At 35.7% G+C, this 22,573-nt stretch overlaps 2 protein-coding genes across 18 annotated transcripts; one reads left to right on the forward strand and one right to left on the reverse strand.

The window, feature by feature from the left end:
* Positions 1-1,865: 1,865 nt before the first annotated feature.
* LOC145626910 (uncharacterized) lies at positions 1,866-7,137 on the reverse strand. Of its 17 annotated transcripts, none has more exons than XR_014111170.1 (9): positions 6,806-7,137; positions 6,528-6,572; positions 6,191-6,268; positions 5,418-6,090; positions 4,386-5,334; positions 3,997-4,116; positions 3,629-3,760; positions 2,986-3,166; positions 1,866-2,878 (listed from the first exon to the last, which is right to left on the reverse strand). XR_014111170.1 is itself a non-coding variant. In XM_081679365.1 (7 exons), exons 2-6 carry the CDS (start codon positions 6,561-6,563, stop codon positions 3,034-3,036), a joined length of 384 nt encoding a protein of 127 aa, XP_081535491.1. In that variant the 5' UTR covers positions 6,564-6,572; positions 6,806-7,137; the 3' UTR covers positions 1,866-2,878; positions 2,986-3,033. The 17 variants fall into 17 exon arrangements, 2 of the variants coding, with proteins under 2 accessions (XP_081535491.1, XP_081535492.1); XR_014111169.1 differs by adding an exon at positions 6,358-6,410 and having other exon boundaries at positions 5,418-6,268; XR_014111165.1 differs by having other exon boundaries at positions 6,358-6,572.
* Positions 7,138-7,807: 670 nt separating this feature from the next.
* LOC145629084 (malate dehydrogenase [NADP], chloroplastic) lies at positions 7,808-22,053 on the forward strand. Its single transcript, XM_081681569.1, has 14 exons — positions 7,808-8,177; positions 8,284-8,377; positions 11,011-11,097; positions 12,065-12,149; positions 12,284-12,465; positions 12,565-12,635; positions 12,723-12,813; positions 12,897-12,971; positions 13,059-13,160; positions 13,277-13,399; positions 20,623-20,691; positions 20,805-20,873; positions 21,002-21,055; positions 21,657-22,053. The coding sequence occupies exons 1-14, from the start codon at positions 8,014-8,016 to the stop codon at positions 21,711-21,713; spliced, it is 1,323 nt and encodes a 440-aa protein (XP_081537695.1). The 5' UTR covers positions 7,808-8,013; the 3' UTR covers positions 21,714-22,053.
* The last annotated feature ends 520 nt before the right edge of the window (positions 22,054-22,573 follow it).

The following is a 22,573-nucleotide window of genomic DNA, read 5'->3' on the forward strand; positions in this document are numbered from 1 at the left end:
ATGAAATGGAAATATGGATTTAAGCACTACAAGATTAAATACTCAACCCGACCAATAATGGCGGTGAAAGGTTGTTCATTATCGGGTTTGGTTTTGGGGAGACATTTTTAGGTGTCTACACCTGTTAAGGAAGTTTTAGGTAAAAAGGCTTGTTTTGAGAAAATAGGGGTAAAAGGTGGGATTATTCCCAGAATATTCAAAGGTTGGCTTGTTTTGAGCAGATGGATCAAAGGTGAGATTATTCTTTTCAATATTTCCTTTTTAGTAGTGTACTTTATAAAACATATAATATTAACAAGAAAATTTTAATTAAAAAAAGCTTTTAAATGATGACATAATTGATCATACAATTTTGTGACCACATCATGGGATAGGAAGAAAATGTTATTATGCTAATTGAACGTGACATACACATTTTAAAGGGAATACTCGGTCAGTCAAGGGTTACTCGGTAGATCATGAGGGGTTACTCATCGACTAGTCATGGAACTCAGTTAGGGGTTACTCATCGACTAGCTTAGTCATGGATAAGTCAGGGGTAACTCATAAGTGAGTCTGGGGTTAGTCATTGTTGCCAATTTGCACGAGTACTGTTAATTAAAAATACAAACCCAATGACATCAACAATGACACGTGTCATTTTATGTAATTTGTTTTCTAAAATATTTTAAAATACAAGTAACATTAACAATTTTGACACATACAATAGTGAATAAATGAAATATAAATTAATTTGGAAAAACTAATAATTATGTTCTATGTGTTTAGAAAAAAAATAATTAAAAGTAGTAAAAAATAATTATTGATCGCTGTAAACACAAATTTTAAATCTGCAAAATATATAGATTCAGAATAAATGCAACAAAGTGTTAATTTTATTAATTTGAGAATTTATGAATACAATCTCTAATTTTCTCCTCTGATTCGATCTCCACTTTGACTTTGACGTAATTCACAGATTGACTTGATTCTTGATTGAGGGCCGTCGAGGCTTTATATCGATCGAAGACAATTGATGTAGAACTTTGACTTGGGTTCTTGATTGAGGGCCGACGAGGCTTCATCTGTATCAATGACAAGTTGATATAGAGGTTGAACTGGTGTTCTTGATTATTTAAATTCCTTCTTTCCTTCGTCTCTAGGGTCGTCGAGGCTTCATCTCTTTCACGGGTGATCTTTTATAGTAGAACGACACGTCGTATGCTTGTTGTTCTTAGGTTTTAAGACGTATTCTCTAAAAAGTTTTAAAGTATTTGATGAGAGGTTTTATCTGGAGAGGTTTTCTATGTATTTTGATTCTCTTTGTTTTTCTCTAGGGTTTTCTCTGTTTTAGGTTCCCCCCCCCCCCAAAATGAATTAGAGAAATGAATTAAAGAGCCTCTATTTATAGAGTGAGCAACTCTTAGGGTTAGGGTTTGATGTACAATGAAGGTTGGCTTTTGACTTGGTAATCTTGAGTCATTTATGTAGCTATTAAATGAACTATTTAAATAAAACAATTAAAATGGGATAATTTCACTTATTTCACCCAAAATAATTACATGTAATTCATTGTCAAATAAGTACAATATCTAATGTGGCACATATGTAAATTTTATGTGTCTACAATCGCACCAAATATTTGTAAATCCTATGGTAAATATTATAAACCGAGCCAAATAAACCGAAATCACATATGAGTTATTCCCCCATTTTTAATAATGAAAGTATGTTTAATCACGTTCATTAACAAAAAACCGCAAAGGCAAAACACTTTTTTTAATCATGTAAAAAACCGAGAATCGATTGGCCAGTGCTAGAATTTGACCCAATCCGAATTTAACCTAACCCAACCCGACCTGAGTAAAAAAAAAAAAAAAAAAAAAAAAAAAATCTCCCACATACAAGTTCAGAATAGATCGGACCCAAACTCCATCCGGTTATCTGAATTGACATCGGTCGGGGTTACATGTACGGCCTTGCATCTAGTATATTATATTGGCAACTATATTGTCAAAGAACATACATCGAATTTCATATGTTAAAAAATTACTTAAAATAAAAGATTTTCCCAAAAAAGAAAAGTACATTATAATAAAATTGAACCTACAAAAAAAAAAAAAAAGTAAACATAATTCAAATACATAATTCAATGTATCAGTGTGATATAAAACAGCCTCAAACTCGGCTTCTCCCATTACACAGCCACAATTCCACTATCAACGACACAATGGGTAAGAAAACTATTCAAATACATGTATCCCGTATACAACCATTACAAACTAAGAAAGGACATCAATTCAAACACAAAATCAATGCCATTAAACCATCAATAATTATCCACACAAATTCTCTTCAGATTATTAAAAACCAAATTCCTTCAAAATACTCACCGAATCTTGTGAAAAAGCGGATTCTAGCGATCATAAAGGATCTAAAGTTGACCGCCGCCGGGATTGTATCTCCGAATTTTGTGCACTCTGCTGATGTTTCGGACTTGCTGTCATTCAGGGAACGAGTGAATGGAGATATGGTCCGTATAACTACTAGAAATTGGCCTGGGCTAGACCAACCCACTTACCAGACCTATCAGACCTTGCTTTACACCCAAATGTTTTCAAAGTGTTTGTGAGTTGGGTTATATCGACCTTTAGAGGTGATAAAGGTCCTGAGTCTGAGCACTTGTTGCCAAAATTCATCAGGGATGTTGTTAATCCGGCACCTGAGATACCGATTATCAAAGAGATGTGCACTTTAACTACAGGGGAACACACATTGCAGGTACAAAGTTATCGTAATGACGTTAAGTTGTTCAATGTTGGATCCCCTGACGTCGCTGCTAGGTTTGTTGTTACTACATCCTCAAACACCACCCACAAACTAGATGGAAGACTCACAACTGTCAAAATTAAAGTGAGCACACAGTAGACTAATTATGAACTCGCAAATACAAAACCAAACTCATGTTATGGAATTGTAGGGATATGAGTCGGGAGACATATATACCTTCCATCAAAGAGGCAATCGAGCTCCATATGCCAGACGTACTCATACTCACATAAACAAGGGTTTCAGTATACATGGCTCGTATACTGCTCCAACCCATATTGCCGTACTAAGTTTCCGAAATTTCTGCATCCTCAAATGGGGGTGCTCACGTGATTAGTTGCTTCAACAAAGACGTTTACTACAAATTGAACAATGTTACCAATCAGTCATACACATGGTGCCTAGTATGACTTGTGTATTGTATGAAATTATTAGAACCTTATTGATTTATTGTGTTGTAATAGGGCAGAGTCTGATCTAGAATTAGAGTCTGTGTATAAAAATTTGGAACAATATCAACAATATTGTAGAAGACGTGCTTTTGTACCTTGTTTAGAAAACATTGGGCTACCCCCCAAATGTAATACCTATTTCTAAATAGTCTACAAAATACAAAATGGACTACTAAATTGCATATGGCCTACTACCAATTTTAACATTGGACAGCCCATATTTATTAACATTGTGCTATTAACATTGTACCAGCCCAAATCTTAAACAAATTCATGAGGTAGCCCATACATAAATAAATGTAAAAAATATTTAAAGTACATTGTTTGTAGGCTGGGCCCAAATTTAGTGCATATTAAAGAGGACCTACCAGTTATTAGTACTGATCCATGCTATAAATGGGCCATTCCATAACAATAGTAGTCATGGCCCAATCCATAAAACATTTAAGGAAGGATTTCTCCACCAGATCAACAGTTGTTCACTAAATCCTGTTACAAATCTGTTCAAATAATGCAACACAATTATTTTGAAACAAACACACACATTCAACTATGAATACAACTGATTGGCGAGACCATCATTACACTTCCACAAGTATTCAGACTGTACTGGGTAATTATTTGAAGAAGTGATTGATGAAATCCATTTATATGCCCCACAAATGACAACAGAATCATATAAGATACCATATATGAAAGCGTACGTAGCAAATTAAAGATAATAGTGACAACTCACTTGTTTTAGGCTGATCAGAACCGAGCCAGAACAAGAATTTGATTCCAACACATATACAAACAAGGTGGAGCAACACTTTATAGCAATGAGCGACCTGCGGGTGTTGTGGCTTCCATACACCTGAATAGAAGAAACACTGAGTTATTTAATAAAGATACACTCATCGATTTCAAACACAACTTACAGAATTAAACCCATTACTGACACTGTAGAGACAAGACAACTGCAGGAATCCCGAAAATATAAACAAAATTGTTATGTTGAATTCACTTCTATACCAAAAACTGGACTTTGAACCTTGAAAAACAAGGGTTGTGATCCAAAACATACACGTCAGTCAAATTCACATCGACAAACTTTCATATCTAACTTCCTATCCAGAAACATACCGAAACAAAACTCAACTTCGCAACCTGCCACACCCCAGAATTGGAGACCATCCACAACAGCAGTTGAGCATCCTAATAGGTATTCAACGCAATACAAATATCAGAACCTACAAAAATCATACATTTATTACGTAAATTTATAAAATTTAATATTACACACACACACACACACACACACACACACCGTCTCATACACATAAAGTAAGTCTTCATATAACCACCTACATTTCAGGATAACCAGTTAATCAAAACAACAATCCAATGAAAACAACTACAAAGAGACTCTCACAACACAATGTACCTCCTTATATGTCCCACATATACACTGTTGTTGTCAATGTTAATCAAGAAGTGGAAACCAGATTTACAATGCCGTATTAAATATGCATATGGTTCCATATCACCCTGTGGCCAATACTGTCGTAGTTTCTTACTCGAAGAAATGCGTCGAGGTGTAGGGTTCTTCCTTTTACACACCCTACCTACATTCAACATCTGACCAACACATGAAGTATCACCATAAAACATCCATCATCCATTGTACCTTGCTTTGCTGTCCAGGACCGTCTGTGTCTGTCCATGAACTAACTAAAATAGTTACCTCAAATTTCATATACCTTGCTTTGCTGTCTAGGATCGTCCGTGTCCCTAGCCACTCTCGGATGATGACTTTCACCCAATCCACATCCAAATTCTAGTTAACACTGAAGTACCATCAGATTCACATATTCATTCAAACACAAAACATATTTCAAACCCAAATAACAGAAACATAAAAACATGCAAATCGCACTCATTTAGTTGTTACCCCAATTAGCCTAAATTCACCTCCATCCGGCAAGCGATCTGCCTTCGCAGCCTTTCCAATCTCAGCCATGCTCCTCACTTCCACCCTAGGAAATACGCCCCAATAAACGGGTTGCCTATCCAGACTACCCAAGTACATGACCTACAGAAATGGTGTTACAAATTCAGTGGCATAAAATAATAATTCCAACTTTTAGACCAATCAAAATAAGATAAATAGTATACCAACACGAATATGAGGCAACCACCGCAACCACTTTCATAACCATGAGCGTAGAATCTTCTTGCAAAAGTAGCTACACTTTCCATGAGCTTACTTAGCACAAGGCTGCACCAGTCATACTTAGCTGCTATACTAACACATGTCAATGCAGGTACAAGATCTGAAGCCAACCTAGAGGATTGCGTAGGGCACAACAACATCTCCAATGATAGCAATAAAAATACCATTTAAACTCATTTGCTTCATGTTCCTCCCAATCGCCCTCCACCCTCTCCATTAATTTGCTATTCACAGGGATTCCAGCAGACTTATATTTTCGACTGGTTTTGCTTGACCTATTAATCCAAGATTTACCATAACGACTAAATATCTCATTAACCAGCACCTTTCTGTCCTCGGAAAATGATTTGTAATTAGGAACATCAAATCCCCTTTTGGGAATACCTAGGACCCAGTGCACTTGGTTCTTTGACAGGTTGAACAACCTCCCGTTCTCACATTTTAAGTTACAACTGAATGGATCAATACGCGTCATTAACCAATAACAAAGTTGACGTGGTAAGTGCATGTCTCTAACAAACTTTAACAATCCCCCAAAACCCATATGATCTTACATTCATTAAAAGTTTGGCAAATCCGCCCAAATGTTTTGATACGACAACTTGTGTTAGGTGGCTGCATAAGAATGCGGCCTAACATTAAAGCATAAATATTCAAGTAACTGGGACACTATAAATAAACATGAACTAAAATTTAGGATTTTAACAATTCTCACCCGACTACAATATATTTCTCGTTGCTTCAACACCTCCCCTCTACATTTAACTTGTCCACCAACAATTAATGATTCATCCTAAAAGATCAACAATGGTACAACAATTACACACCCCATTTATTTGAGCTATTATACCAATTTATAAATTTCATAATAATTCATTCTACCTCAAAAATATCTGGGGTAAGATTCTTTAATGGTGGATTTGTGTAACTCCAAACTCCCCATGATGATGAAAAAATAATCATGTCATTTATGTTTAAATCAACATAACATTCCCTAATTTTGATTCAATCTCCTAACAAACATCAATTTGCATATCAATATTCCAGCTTACCTTCCACTTGCGCTTCAAACCTCGCCTACGGTCCATACAATCGACCTAACACAGATTATTTTCACAATCAAATAAAACCCTGCTCTCAATTCATCAAACCATTAAATATTTACAATACTCAACCAACATTATATTCTTCAATTGTCCTACTCGGAACTTACACAACCCATTAAATCATAATAATAACAATACAATAATTCAAACGAACTTATTCCATTATTATAAATTCTCTCAGCTAAAATGAAAATATTTAATCTTTTCGCAAAATATTAACTTACCTTTTTCCTTGGTCGTATGTGCACACCATTAAATACTACCCACTCCGACAATTGGTAGCAAATTGGAGCGGCCCTCCATATAGTTAAAGCATCGACCACCACTCCGATAATAAACTCAGAATTGATTCGAAGTTCCCACACCAGTCGACGGTAATGGATTAGGGTTGTCGGATACCTACCGACGACGGTAATGGATTAGGGTTGACGGATAATTGTCGACGACTGGGAATTCATTAGGGTTCTCACTTTCTTCAACCAAGGAAATGATCCTTTTTACCCCCTCAATTCTACACTTAACAAATAGTCTTCTGTTAACGTCAGGATAGTACTGAAACGGGGGTACCAAAACGGGAATATTGGTAAAAATGTAAAGTTCATAATTATACCCCTCACTTACTCACGCGAAATGACTTATATACCCCGATATAAACAACATTTGTTTATATCTAATATGAACTTGGATTCCCTCTACCTTAGCCTATCCGAGGAGCTAGAAATGGAGGAAAGTTATGCATTTACTAATGCATAACATTGATTAAAATATTATAAAAACACATGATAGAGAGAGAAAAGAGGAGAGAGATAGGAAGAGAGAGGCATGTAGATGGACCACACCTATTTTTTGGTCGGATTGTATCACGTGATGAGGGGCCACTTGCTGATTGTTCCACTGAAAGTTTATATAGTACCATTGAATCCTCAGTGGTACTATTTACGCATAAATTTAGTACAACTGAATACATATATAATACCATTATGTGCATATATAGTATCACTGTATATTCAATGGTACCATTTGATCATCCAATGATATCAGAATATTTATTAATTTGTACATATGCATAATTACATGAATACCCTTTGTTATGCATTTCTAAATGCCTAACATTCCCCCCTTTAAAATTCCTCAACCTATCCATAAGAAGAATAAACATCCTTACACAATAGATTTTTATCAAAAGATATACATATGACAAGTGTCATTTGCATGGCCTCATAGCTATATTTCAAAAATTATCCCACTCTATTCCAACTTCACTCTTTCCTTCTTCTCCCTCATCTCTTACAATATCTCCCTCCAATTCTAAGCGATCATCTTCTTTCTTATTTCCAGAAATTTCCACCATACTTTTAACAACACAGTAGTAACACAAACTTCTCTTGTTTTCCTTTCTTTCCAAATTCTGATCTTATCTTCTGTTGCTGCCATGGCAGTCGCAGAGCTTTCACCTTCATATCAAACTCGTCTTATTAAACCATCCCAGCTTTTGTCGTTGTCGTCTCGCTTATCGAATCACCGTAAATTTAATCTTCAGTGCCGTCCTCGAACAACGCCAAGGGGTACTGGGATTTGTTGCTCTGTTGCTCCAAAGTAAGCTTTAATGTTCATGCTTAATATTATAGCATTTTTTTTATATAATTACTTATGTTATTACAAATGATTTTGCTGGTTATTTATTATTGTTATTGATTTAAAGTGAAATTCAAACTCCGGTTGCTGTTCCTACTGGAGGGCAGAGCACCAAGCCTGAATGCTATGGAGTTTTCTGCTTGACTTATGATTTAAAAAAGGCGAGTTTGCTGGATTTTTAGGTTTTTTTTTTAAAGTTATGTTCTTACTTCGGCAGTTTTAATGTCATTTTATTTATTTCTGTTTTAATTAATTAATTATTTTACAAATCTTTTGTTTGACCATATCAATTATCAAAATTTGAGAGTGAGAGATAGCTCGATGGTTATACCTACCCTCCCGGTCTCAAGGGATCTTGCGGTTGATTTCCATCACCTGCCTTTGTGTTGGATACGTTTAGATAAGTTCCAACAAGTTTAATTGAGATCAATTACAACGAGTCACATGATTTATAATAATATTATTAAAACTCATGGGGACAACATGTTAACGACATGTGTCACTCATATGCCACATATGCACTACATGTCATCCTATATTCCTACGTGTCATCCCTCTTCTCTCACCATATTGAATTGTATTAATGTTTAGTTTTTTTTAACAAAAACTCTTCTTTCGTCTAACTTTAATGCTATATAATATAATAGTGTTTAATTTAATTGAAAAACTTTTCATATTGACCTCTTATTACATTTTTATTTAGTTATTAATATTGTTCAACATTAACTCTTCTAAATTAATTTAATCAAACCTATAATTTATGATGATACGCCGGGTCAATAACTAGTTTCTTTTTATTACAGCAAAATCTAGAAGGTGGGTGCGCATTCACACTTCACTTTATATTAAGTATACTATTGTCCGCTTTGAGCCTAGCTCGTACGGAATTGTTTTTGGACACCCTTTCAAAAGACATTATACTAATTGGACTATTGGAGTGTGAATTCACTTAAAAGGAAGTAATATCTTTATTAGGGTTTGTTTAGTTTATTTGATTTGATCCGATCTAGTCTGTTTTGGTCTGATTGTGTGATTAGGCTAAACTGTTGTTTACGATAATCTTTAAAGAAAATCTAAAGAAAATCATACCAATTGGGATCTTGCTAGATTTCTAATAATGTGCAATTTATTAATATGTATTTTTCATAATATTTTTCATTGCAAAATTAAAGATATTTAATGATAAAAAATCACATATAAAAAGATAAAGTGTGTCAGAACTTATTTTTTCTGAATAACATGGGCTTATTCTTTATGTGTGGGACTTGGGATTGTCTACTCAACAGGTTCAAAGTGGAGATCTTAATTACTTGAATTGGTTACAAGAATCATAAGAAGAGTATAATTGCTAATTTAAAGACAATTAAGAGTGATGAGTGAATGGTGGCAATGAAGGCTGGTTAGATAGTAATTTGAGTGCTACATGCCTAATGTCATCATTTTCTAATACTGAATTTGACATAAAACAACATTGGGTGTTTTATCAGTTTATTGTCATTATCTGGTTAAGTAAAGCTTCTGTTTGGGAGGCAGAGTATTATCCCTGATGTAGCATAGTCATAGATCTTTAGGGGCAAGTTTATGTAGGAAATACTTTAGAGCCTTATATTCTTGGTTGTCTGTTTACTTATAAAGTGTAATTTACGTAGGAGTAGATGCTGTTCTCAATCATGTGTAGCTTAAAGTATGTAAAATGTTTATAAAGTTTACAGTGTTCTATGTTCATATGAACAATTTGAATGATAAATTGTTGTCACTATCTTAATTCTTTTCGCTTCTAATAAAAAAAATTAAGAAGTATTTAAATGATTATTTAGCATCATTTGTAATTAAAAAGACTGCATACATTGTTTTGTTATAGGAATGATTGCAACACATTCTCCCTCAATTCCGATTCCATAATACAAGGAGAAAAAAATATAAGGAGAGTGAAAGTGGGGTGAGATGAGAAAAAACATGAGTGTAACATGAGGACGGTGTTCAGAGTTTAGGAAAGTGATCTGTTGTACTAGAGAATAAGTTTAATCTTTTTAACCCATATACAAAGCTAGTTGCCATTTCTTGCAGGTGGTCCTTGTGTTTGGAGAGTAATGTCAGTCCTTTTACTTTCTTACCATGTAACTTTCTTGTTTCAGTTTTTGTCAGAAAGTTCCTTATGACAGTTAATATTCATTGATCCCAAATCATTCTGGGATTAAGTGTTTGATGTTATTGTGCTGTTGAAGTGGAACCAGGGATAGGGATGTCAATCAGCCAAAACTAGTTACTTAAGTATGGTTATGACTGTCTTCTCTTGGGGTAAAAGTATCCTCGGAAGAAGAAGTTTTGCTACATATGTTGTATCTGATGTAGATCACAAGACAAAAATTATGGTATCATAACTTTGTCACTGTTAACAATCAGAAATAAGTTGAGGAAATTTCTTTTAATTTGGTCGGACCAGACTGAGTAAGAGATTACTGGTTCTATGTGCAGACACTACTACGTGCTTCTGTAGCATATGTCTAATGTGTCCATCGAATCCACTGAAATGTTACTCTGTCAGATACCGAAACAGAATTTCAACTCAATTTGATAATGCGAGTGTTGTTTGTCTCTGTCAGATTTCTATTTTGCTCTTATTGTTTTTGTTTGCTTACTAACTGAAATATGAAAACTTATAGAATGATAGCATATTTTTATTTCAGATTCATATAGAAGAGTTCTTCAAAACTCAACTTTATGTAGATAACTATTAGCACTTGTGCTATTGAAACTGCACAAGTTTTATAACTAAATATCTTTCCTTTTCCAGGAAGAGACGACTAAGTCGTGGAAAAAAATGATCACTATCGCCATTTCAGGTGCAGCTGGAACGATATCAAACCATCTCTTGTTCAAAGTGAGTAATATCTCCCTCTTGTTGTACCTGCCCCACTCAATTTCTATACTTGCATATATGTGCATGGTGGGGGAATACACAAGTGATTTAGTGCTTTATAAAACAGTAATCTCATAGATGACGATGTCCACGATGATCTCTAATTGATTAGCAGTAATGAACATGCCATGATATTCATGTATAAAAAATAGTACAAAAAAAAAAAAAAAAAAAAAAAAAAACGGAATTCAATTAGTACATCGTTCTTAAAGGTTATCTTGCACATTGTCCTTTTGTTTGACGTAGTCACTGGAGCTGATTGTTACAAATTATAGCCAGCTATAAGCTGGAATTTGCACAAAAAAGTCAAATCATTCTTCTGTTACACAAATTTGTAGTTCCTAATCATCATATGTAATGAGAAGCTGTTGTTCTGGTATGAAGGAGGGATAGTATTTTGTTCTAATTTCAATAGAAATGATTGCAGAGCTCTTTGGTGGACTGAAAGATAGTAATGTCAGATTTCTTTAGAGTAAAGAAATCACCGGTTAGTTATAATTTATTGGTGCTGCTACATATTAACCATATCTTAGCTAATTACATGGGTTATCACTCCATTACAATTTGAAATCTATTTGCAAATTTAAGTTCATAACAGTTCAGGATATAGTAAGTTGAGGCATTAATGTGCCCTTGGTCGCTTGTTCTGCAAATTCGATAATCCAATCATTCATTGTAGACCCCAGGAGATATCTTAATTATCCATGAAAGATTACTTTGTGAGTTATTGAGATTTATATAGCTTATTGTTCTAGCTATCCCCTCCGCCCCCCTTCCTTTCACTACTAAATCTTTCAGATAAATTTTCCTTCTCATGGTCATTGGTAATCAAATTTCCTTATTAATATCCATTTCCATTTTGGTAAGTGTTCAAATTTAAAGTTTACAGTTATGTTTTTGCCAACTTTAATGTCATGTTTCATGGCAGCTTGCTTCTGGTGTTGTCTTTGGACCTGATCAACCAATTGCCCTAAAATTGCTAGGATCTGAAAGGTCATTTGAAGCTTTAGAAGGTCTAATTCCACCTCCCTAGCTGATTGAGTTGCTCTGTTGCTATGACTAATGTTTACTGCAGCTGGACACAGTCATAAAATTTTTGGACATGTCTAGTTTCTTATCCTTCGTTTCAATCTGCAAATCGCTTCAGGAGTAGCAATGGAACTTGAGGATTCATTATACCCATTGCTGAGAGAAGTTAGCATTGGTATTGATCCTTATGAGGTGTTCCTAGATGCTGAATGGGCTCTTCTGATTGGAGCGAAGCCTCGTGGGCCTGGTATGGAACGAGCTGACTTATTGGACATAAATGGAAAGATTTATGCAGAGCAAGTAAGGCTGATTTTTTCCCCTATAACATTTTGTGGCTCGGAAAGAAAAAATGTCTTATTTATCTTATCGTATCCTTAAGTTTGATGTGCTTAATAACAGGGAAAAGCACTCAATGCTGTAGCATCGCGTAATGTCAAAGTTATTGTGGTTGGAAATCCTTGCAATACCAAGTGAGATTGATCTGTTTGTGTTTTTACCTATTATTTCATGAAGTGTTTATTCTTTTACTGCATCTGATATTTTGCTTTACTTTGTAGTGCTCTGATCTGTTTGAAAAATGCTCCAAATATACCTGCAAAGAATTTCCATGCCCTGACTAGATTAGATGAAAACCGAGCAAAATGTCAGGTGAATAGATTATTCATTTCAGAACTCATTTGATAATTAGATTGTATAGTCGGCTAGATCACACTTCAAATGTTTGATTGCAGCTGGCTCTGAAAGCTGGTGTCTTCTATGACAAAGTATCTAATATGACCATTTGGGGAAACCACTCAACAACTCAGGTATTACAGTGTTCTACAGTAATGACTAGAAAGCTCTAAATGCAAGACATGTTTAATAACTGTTCTTAACTAACAATTTTTTACCAGGTTCCAGATTTCCTAAATGCCAGAATCGATGGAGTTCCAGTTAAAGAGGTTATAAAGGACCAAAAATGGTTAGAAGAGGAGTTCACTGATATAGTTCGAAAGGTGAGCAGTTAGATATTATGGTACTGTATCCAACATCTGAATAAATAATTCCTCGAGTTACTGTCAACATACATTTGGAAAGTTCAAGCGAATTAATACTATCTTCTACTATTCAGAGAGGTGGAGTCCTTATTAAGAAATGGGGTAGATCTTCTGCAGCATCAACTGCCGTTTCAATTGTTGATGCCATAAAATCTCTCGTAACCCCAACTCCACCTGGTGACTGGTTTTCTTCTGGGGTAAGCATTTAACTTTGTTGTGCTCTTAAGTGAACGTTTTTTATGTATCAGATAAAATTATAGGAATGATGTGTATCCAATTGCATATCATTTTAATCACTAGTTTACTGATATATTTCATGATTTTCCTGTAAATGTTACGCAAAAAACAAAATCACATATGGTATTTTCTGATTAGTGGACCATTTTTTGTGCAATATTACACGATACTAGCTCCAAACAAAAGGGATGAGATATATATCTATCCATTGTGCTTGTAAAAATGCCCTTTTTTCCCCTTTTTGAATGGGCATGCCCAGCTTTTTAGTGAGAAACAAACATGGCAATTTCGTAAATAAACCAACAATTTTATTCAATCATCATCAATTGTGGAGCCCACAATAATAAAAAAGTTGCTAATTTATTTACGAAAATGCCATTGTGAGAAATAATTTTTGTTTGAACAATTTTTTTGGTGCGACAGGCCACACCATGCGGCAGGAGTTACTTGAGTTTTTTTTTTTGTTAGGGTTACCTAAGTTATCAGTTAGGGGTTGCTTGAGTTACTCGATCTGCGACAGGAGTTACTTGAGTTTTTTTTGTTAGGGTTACCTAAGTTATCAGTTAGGGGTTGCTTGAGTTACTCGATCAGGGGTTACTTGAGGGGTTCGGACAGAGTTCCTCAAGGGGTTCACTCAGTTAAGGGTTACTCGAATTACTCGGTCAAGGGTTACTCAAGTTACTTGGTTACGGGTTACTCGAGTTTCTCAATCAGGGGTTACTCGAGTTTCTTGGTCAGGCCGCATACAAAAAATTGTGACTCGAGTAACCCCAACTACTCAAGTAACCCCTGACCGAGAAACTCGGGTAACCCATTACCGAGAAACTCAAGTAACCCTTGACCTTGACCGAGAAACTCAAGTAACCCTTGCCACATGATACATAAGGCCGCATATAAAAAATTGTGTTTTTGTTTCTTGTAAAACTTGTATTTGCCCCTGCTGAAGGATACTTTTGCTGATTGGCGTTCGATCTGAATGAGCAATAGTTCGAGTATTTAAATTCAGGGTGATGAGGCTTAATTCTCTGGGTAGAAAAGTGTACAGGTTTTTTAAACACTAAAAAAAGTCTGAAGATGCTGCAGTATATAAATCACGAAAAAAGCAGAGCATTATGTTCACACACACTATATAATAGGCATAGTATTTTTATTTAACTGTGTTCTGTAACTAATAGCTTTCATGGATTAGGCGCTCATATCAAGAGTTGAGCTCGTAGCTCTCTCATGAAATCGTGAGAAAATGAGGTTATTAATTAACAAATTTGGAAAGATAGAAGTGTGGGATGGCCGGGTGAACCATTATATATTCATTGTATAACCCTTAATGTAATTGCTTTAAAGGTTGATCGTGCTATCACTAAATTGTCTAAGTTTAGACAGTATCAGCTGTCAATGTATACATATGTATATACAGATTGAGGAGTTTTAGACATTATTGAATCCTATATACAATATTGTCAAAGTTCAATTCACTTTCTTTAAGATGTCTCTCGTAGCCTATTAAGGCGTAAAATGGTGCTATTGAATGATATCCCTTTCCTTGTGCTTTCGAAGTGTCATCTATTTTCATAATGTTGTTGTAGGCACAAAAAATTTATATAAGTGCCACATTGGATAATATATGGGTCAAAAGTCAATTTATTGACTTGATGCTAATTTGACTATTGATTAAAATTAATTAAATTGGGTGAATAAATTTAATTGGCCCATTTTAGTTATTTTAATTAAATTGTTTATATAATAGTTAAAACCCACTAAAAATGGGTTATGATAATCAAGCAGGCCCACCTCCATGCACATCAAACCCTAACCCTAAGAGTCACTCACTCTATAAATAGAGCTATCTCTATTTCATTTTGGGGGAGAAAGAGGAAGCAGAAGGAAAAACCTAAAATAGAGAAAAATCTACAGAGAAAAACCTAGAGAAAACAAGCAGAATCAAATACAGAAAAACCTCACATAAAATACTCTAAACCTCTCTAGAGAAAACCTCACATAAAATACTCTAAACTTCTCCAAAGCAATCCTTACTCTAAACTTCTCCAAAGCAATCCTCTTAAAACCTAGAAGAAGAACAACAAGCATTCGACGTGCCGTTCTACTCTAGAAGATCACCCGTGGAAGAGATTAAGCCTCGACGACCCTCAACACGAAGGAAAGAAGAACCTCAAGTCATCAAGAACATCACCGGTCAGCCTCTACACCAAGAAGTCATTGATCGAGATCAAGCCTCGTCGACCCTCAATCAACAACCCAAGTCAAAGGTCTACATCAGATATCTTTGATAGAGATCATCGTCGACCCTCAATCAAGAGTCAACTCAGCCCGTGAAACAAGTCAAAGATAAAGTGGAGATCGAATCAGAGGAGCAAATTAGAGATTGTACCCAAAATTATCAAATTAATAAAACTAACATTTTGTTTCATTTATTTTGAATCTATATTTTGCAGATTTAAAATTTGTGTTTACAAATTTGGCACGCTCGGTGGGACAATTTCTACCTCTCATCTTTTTCTCCACAAATCGAAACGACGAAGCACGTAGAAGGAATGATGACAAAAGACGGTGCACAAGACGACGTTGTCAATGTCATGGCAATCGAAGCGAGCACCATCAAGGAAGAGTTAGCTAATATGAAGCTACTTCTTGAGAAACTCGTCTAGGAAAACGAAGAAAAGGGAGCACAAATTAAACTCCAAACTGAACAAATTGCTGCACTCGAAAGAAGACTTGAGAAGCGCCCAATTGAAGAAAGCGAATATGATAGCAGCGAGTCAGAACTTAGCACGAAGACAAAGCTAAGTTCAAAAAATGATGAAAGGCCCAATGGTGATTCATTCAGCTTCCAAGCAATTCAAGAGATGATAGCTAATGCTATTAAACAACATCTTGGCAGAGACATCAACAAAGATGGTCGCTACAGCAAGCCTTACACAAAGAGGATTGATAAGATGAAAATGCCAAATAGCTATCAACCTCCGAAATTTCAGCAATTCGACGGGACAGGCAATCCCGAGCAACATATTGCTCACTTCATAGAGACCTGCAATAATGCTGGGACCTCTGGAGATTTGCTTGTAAAACAATTTGTCCGCTCTCTCAAAAGTGTTGCTTTCGATTGGTACACAGATCTACCTCGCAAATCCATCGACAGTTGGGAGTAAATGAAAAAAATATTCCTCGATCGCTTCTTCAGCACTCGGCGCGTTGTCAGCATGACTGAGTTGACACAAACCAACCAGTTAGAATATGAACCAGTTGTGGACTACATCAATCGATGGCGAGAATTAAGCCTTCAATGCAAAGATCATTTGTCCGAAGTTTCGGCAGTCGAGATGTGCATCCAAGGCATGAATTGGGATCTTGCTTACATTTTGCAAGGAATCAAACCCAAAACATTCCAAGACTTGGCGACTCGAGCTCATGACATGGAGTTTACGATAGCCAATCATGAAGACAGATCTGATTAAATGGGCATCAACATCCAAAGGGGGCAAAGATGAAAAAGCGGTCCTCAAAGCTCCTAAGCAAGAGCCTAAACTGCAAAACAAACAAAAAAAAAAAAAATCACACAAATTGAACTACGTTCGGCTTGATCCAAAAAGTAAATTTTAATTACTTATTGGTACGTAGGCATCTTGGATATATAAAATTTATTCAAGGGCAGCCATTAAAAAAAAATGATAAACTACAAGATTGGGGGCAAATATCAATTTGTTCCCAGAAAGTCGAATGATGTCATTTGAAGATTGGAGGAAGCTTTCAAGCACCAATACTTCGCCAAATTTACTTGAAAATCCGGAGAAAGCAGCAAGCACCGGAGATTCACAAATCAAGTTGGACACGGACATCGGAGAAAGCTACGAAGCACCGATCCACCAAATTTCTTTGAGATCCGGAGAAAGCTTTCAAGCACCGGAGAGAGATCATCAACTCAAAGTGTTGAACATGAAGATCGGAGAAAGCTACCAAGCACCGGTCTATCAAATTTTTTTTGGGATCTGGAGAAAGCTTCCAAGCACCGGAGATCAACTCAAAACATTAAAGACGAAGATTGGAGAAAGTTGCCAAGCACAAATAATTCACCGACAAATTTTGAAGATTAAGAAAAGATTGCCAAAGTGATCATGAATTATGATAATCATTTATCAATACAAATGACAAATAATTATCATTTTTCAATTTATAAAAAAAAAAAAAAAAAAAAAAAAGAGAGAGAAAAGGAGTCACGTGGTTGTCATGATTATATTAACCCTAAGTACGTGGAAGCCAAGGCTATTCCACTCAAAAAATAAAAAAATAAAAAAAAATAAAAATCAACGTTCATAATCACTCATCAGCATGATCAATCATCTTCATTCCCACGGAGGTATTAAAATAGATGAGTGCACTGGAGCGACCTTGATCAAACTCACGAATTGGATGGCAAACGTGGTTTGATTCACGTAAAACTTGGCTAGACTGCTGAAGACACGTAGAGCTACAATTTGAACGGAGTAATCGGTCAAATGTTCACTAGATAGTCAAAATGGTAGTCTAGACAAAAACTTCATCTTGGATGTGCATGGCTTTGCGGGGGTCGGTCGAGTTGCGTAGCTTCAAGTTGTCGAGTTTCGGGTTGTGAGGCTCGGCACGACTTCAATATCAAGGTTGTGTTGCGACGCTCAATTATCTAGCTCCGAGACTTCAAGACAAGGCTCGGTTGTGAGGCTCGAGAATGTAACTCTGCGATGTCAAAATTAATGATGCGATGCCAGCTTCAAGAGGCTGATGCCCGAGTTGTGAGGCTTGAAAACATGACCCCGTAATGTCAAGGTTGTACAACTCATTATGTCAAGGACTCAAGGTTCGAACCGAGGTTACTCTACAAGGTCATCTTTTGTAAAGAGCTCACAAGGGGACTTCGGCTTGCCGGCTTGGTGTAGAACTTTTCACCTTTGGATGGATATATTTATAGCCATGACTCCATCACGGAAGGATGATGACTTTTGGCTCTCCAGGAAACGAAGTAAGATCACAAACCTGCATCCAAAAAAAAAAAAAAAAAAAAAAAAAAAGCCAAAGGGCATCATCATCAAAGACAACGGGTTCTGAGGTGGGGTGTTGGCTCCTTTTCTTCTCGGCATGGTGTTGAGGCGTGGCAGCAAAGAAGTTGCGGGCTTGCGGTGTGGCATCAAATCTTGGCAGTTCCCTCTATTGTGGCATCGAAGTAGTGTTGCGGCGTGACATCGAAGTAGTTGTTGTGGCGTGGCCTGGCTGGTAGCTCCCTCTAGTGTGGCATCGTTTGTGTCTCGTGGCGTGACGGCTCCCCATGCTATTGATGTCAAGTAAGTGGTGCTCCTCCGTGACGGGTGTCGGTTCGAGACCTTCAAGTAGCAGCTCCACCGTGTCATTGACTGAGATTGATAACTTGTCCTTGCTCTAGCTCATTGTTGGATACACAATGCCAAAAACAATCTTCACCAAGGTCCTATATTTATAGGATAAATTTGATGGAGTTAACAAACTCTCAGCAAGATAAACTTCGAACTTATCAAGTTGTTGAGCACTACGTGTATTAGCTTGAATGTTTCAAAGCTTATCTTTCATTTCTGTTAAAAAAAAAAAAAAAAAAGGTGAAGATAAACCCAAGCATCTTGTCCATCTCGTGGCATAGGTGTTGGAACATGAGTTTGTTACATTGTAACATGATAACTCATAAGAGCATTATCATTTTCTTTCAAAACAAAAAAAAAAAAAAAAAAAAAAGGAAAGAAAGATATTGAAATTTGAATGTTACTGCTGGACGTGAAGTGCTATTTAGGTGCTTAATCATGATAAGGTCATAGCTATCATTGATTAACAACTAAAGGCATGAAGTACATACATTTATTTTGTATGGCAAGTAGCCAAATTGCTAATTAAAGTTAGCTAATTTGGATTTTACAAAAAAAAAAAAAAAAAAAAAAAAAGGGATTTCGAGCCCGATCACGATCAAACACTCCAAAGTCGTGTCCGTGACTAATCTCGAAGGGGGCAATTTGTAGGCACAAAAAATTTATATAAGTGCCACATTGGATAATATATGGGTCAAAAGTCAATTTATTGACTTGATGCTAATTTGACTATTGATTAAAATTAATTAAATTGGGTGAATAAATTTAATTGGCCCATTTTAGTTATTTTAATTAAATTGTTTATATAATAGTTAAAACCCACTAAAAATGGGTTATGATAATCAAGCAGGCCCACCTCCATGCAAATCAAACCCTAACCCTAAGAGTCACTCACTCTATAAATAGAGCTATCTCTATTTCATTTTGGGGGAGAAAGAGGAAGCAGAAGGAAAAACCTAAAATAGAGAAAAATCTACAGAGAAAAACCTAGAGAAAACAAGGAGAATCAAATACAGAAAAACCTAACATAAAATACTCTAAACCTCTCTAGAGAAAACCTCACATAAAATACTCTAAACTTCTCCAAAGCAATCCTTACTCTAAACTTCTCCAAAGCAATCCTCTTAAAACCTAGAAGAAGAACAACAAGCATTCGACGTGCCGTTCTACTCTAGAAGATCACCCGTGGAAGAGATTAAGCCTCGACGACCCTCTAACACGAAGGAAAGAAGAACCTCAAATCATCAAGAACATCACCGGTTCAGCCTCTACACCAAGAAGTCATTGATCGAGATCAAGCCTCGTCGACCCTCAATCAACAACCCAAGTCAAAGGTCTACATCAGATATCTTTGATAGAGATCATCGTCGGCCCTCAATCAAGAGTCAACTCAGCCCGTGAAACAAGTCAAAGATAAAGTGGAGATCGAATCAGAGGAGCAAATTAGAGATTGTACCCAAAATTATCAAATTAATAAAACTAACATTTTGTTTCATTTATTTTGAATCTATATTTTGCAGATTTAAAATTTGTGTTTACAGTTGTATTGATGAGTTCTAATTTATGTAATGTATTATTGTGGAGTTTTTTTTTTATCCTATTTATTTTTATTCTGTGTAATTGACTACAATATTGGTTTTTGTATATCCGTTTCTCAGAGTATAATCTTTCAAAAGCATACTTAAAATTTACATAATAACTAGCTAGAGAATTTAGTCCGAACTATATCCTGGTCAATTGGTATGTTGCAAGCTGGGATAGCTTATAAGTTGTTGCTAATATTCGAAAACAACTGTTGGCCTTTGCAGGTTTATACTGATGGAAATCCTTATGGCATAGCTGAGGGTCTTGTTTTCAGTATGCCTTGCAGATCAAAGGTCACATTCTCATTGAAACAAATTTTGTTGGCATTCTCAATGAATTATAATAATGTAATAATTACTAGTATTTTTTTTGCCTGTCATTTCCTCTAAAACTTTTAGTTTAACAGGGAGATGGCGATTATGAGCTCGTGAAGGATGTGATATTTGATGATTATCTTCGTAAGCGAATAAAATTGGTATGTTTCTCATATCTAAAGTATGTCAATGAAACTTAAATCTCACTACTTCATACGAAATAGAACAAAAAGAAACATACATTAACAATGTATATGTTACATGTTTTTACTAACTTGATTACTGGCAGTCTGAAGAGGAATTGTTGGCTGAAAAGAGGTGCACAGCACACCTTACTGGAGAGGTACGTATAGTGCTACTTAAACTCTCTTTTGACAAATCTATGTATTACAGAAACTCTCATGACAGTCTTGTTTCGAGTTTCTGAACATGGAAGCTGAGACTCAAGGGATAGCCTATTAGCCTTCATTGTTATTTTTGAAAAACTACCGTGTTTTCCCTAAGGATCATTAGTCCATAAATGTAACTATAATATCTTTCTAAAATAAACCATCTTATTTATTTTCCTAGTTTACTTGCATTATTTACCGCGTCTTCCCTGCATTTCCATATTTTCGAATTGTATCAAACAATCATTTCTTGTTTTCTGAATCAACATCGTCTTTTCTCATTTTCTCATATGATGACAACTATTTCATACACTCCGCTTATTGCTCATTTTAGATTTGAGAAATTGACAGTATAAGAGAATTTATGACTGCGTTTTGCTAACTCATAATGCGTGCTTTTTATAACTACTATGACCGTGTTTAGTGAAAAGTTGAAATCTGAAACTGATTGTGTTAGCTGATTTTGACTTGCTGATTGTATTAGTTAATATTTTTTGGTGTTACTACTATAATGTCTCTGATTTTATATTCTTTTGATGTATGGCTTTCTTTCAGGGCATTGCTGTTTGTGATCTTCCCGCAGGAGACACAATGCTTCCTGGAGAAATGTAAATCTAGTATAATCCAACATTAGCCGCCATCATCATCATCCACTCCGGTGAAGGACCATAGACATAGTAGAGGATTTATTTCATGTAACATCATCCACTCCAGTGAACAACCATAGACATTGTAGAGGAGTTTTATCATGTAATAATCAGAGATATACGGCAAATTACTTGATCATTGATGCACTATTAGGAATAATCTGTTTTGGGGATGATCATAGAAACTATTTGTATTGTCTTGCTTCTTGTTATCTTTTATGATCAACAAGCAAGACAAATAAGGATCTTGGTGGATAAGGTCGTTACATTATGTTGGATATAGATTGGTTGGAGTTCATCATGTACTACATTGCTTTAACTATGGTCAATTAAAACAGATGATTAACATTTAAACTCTCACTAAAGCTCTATTCAATTTACCTTTATTCAGTTCAGTAAATATTATTTGGAAAAATGGAAATAAATAATCCCATCTTTGCTTGGTGCATAATAAAAATCCCACCTTTTGATTATTACAAGGCAAACCCACCTAGGTATTCCATCTTCTTTTAAAGAACTTTGACCTATTGGTGACCAATTTTGTAGGTCGTATGCCATGTGTCACATTTTAATAGGTTCATTTAAATTTTTTAATAATAAATAAAAAGCCAAAAAACAAAATTACAGAAAACAAAAAAAAAAAAGAAAAAAAAAACAGCCACCAACCTCCTCACCCTGAAACCTTACTCCATCTCCCAGCCACCACCAAAACCCGGTCAACCACCCTCAACCTATGAAAGCGGCCACCGGCACCCACCCACCAAGGAAACGGTGGAGTCTTCGCCGTTGGGGTCGAGTTCTTATGGTGTTTTAGGGGGGTTTCAA

Source organism: Chenopodium album, chromosome 4 (genome assembly GCF_948465745.1).
Source record: "Chenopodium album chromosome 4, dcCheAlbu1.1, whole genome shotgun sequence".
Lineage (NCBI taxonomy): Eukaryota > Viridiplantae > Streptophyta > Magnoliopsida > Caryophyllales > Amaranthaceae > Chenopodium > Chenopodium album.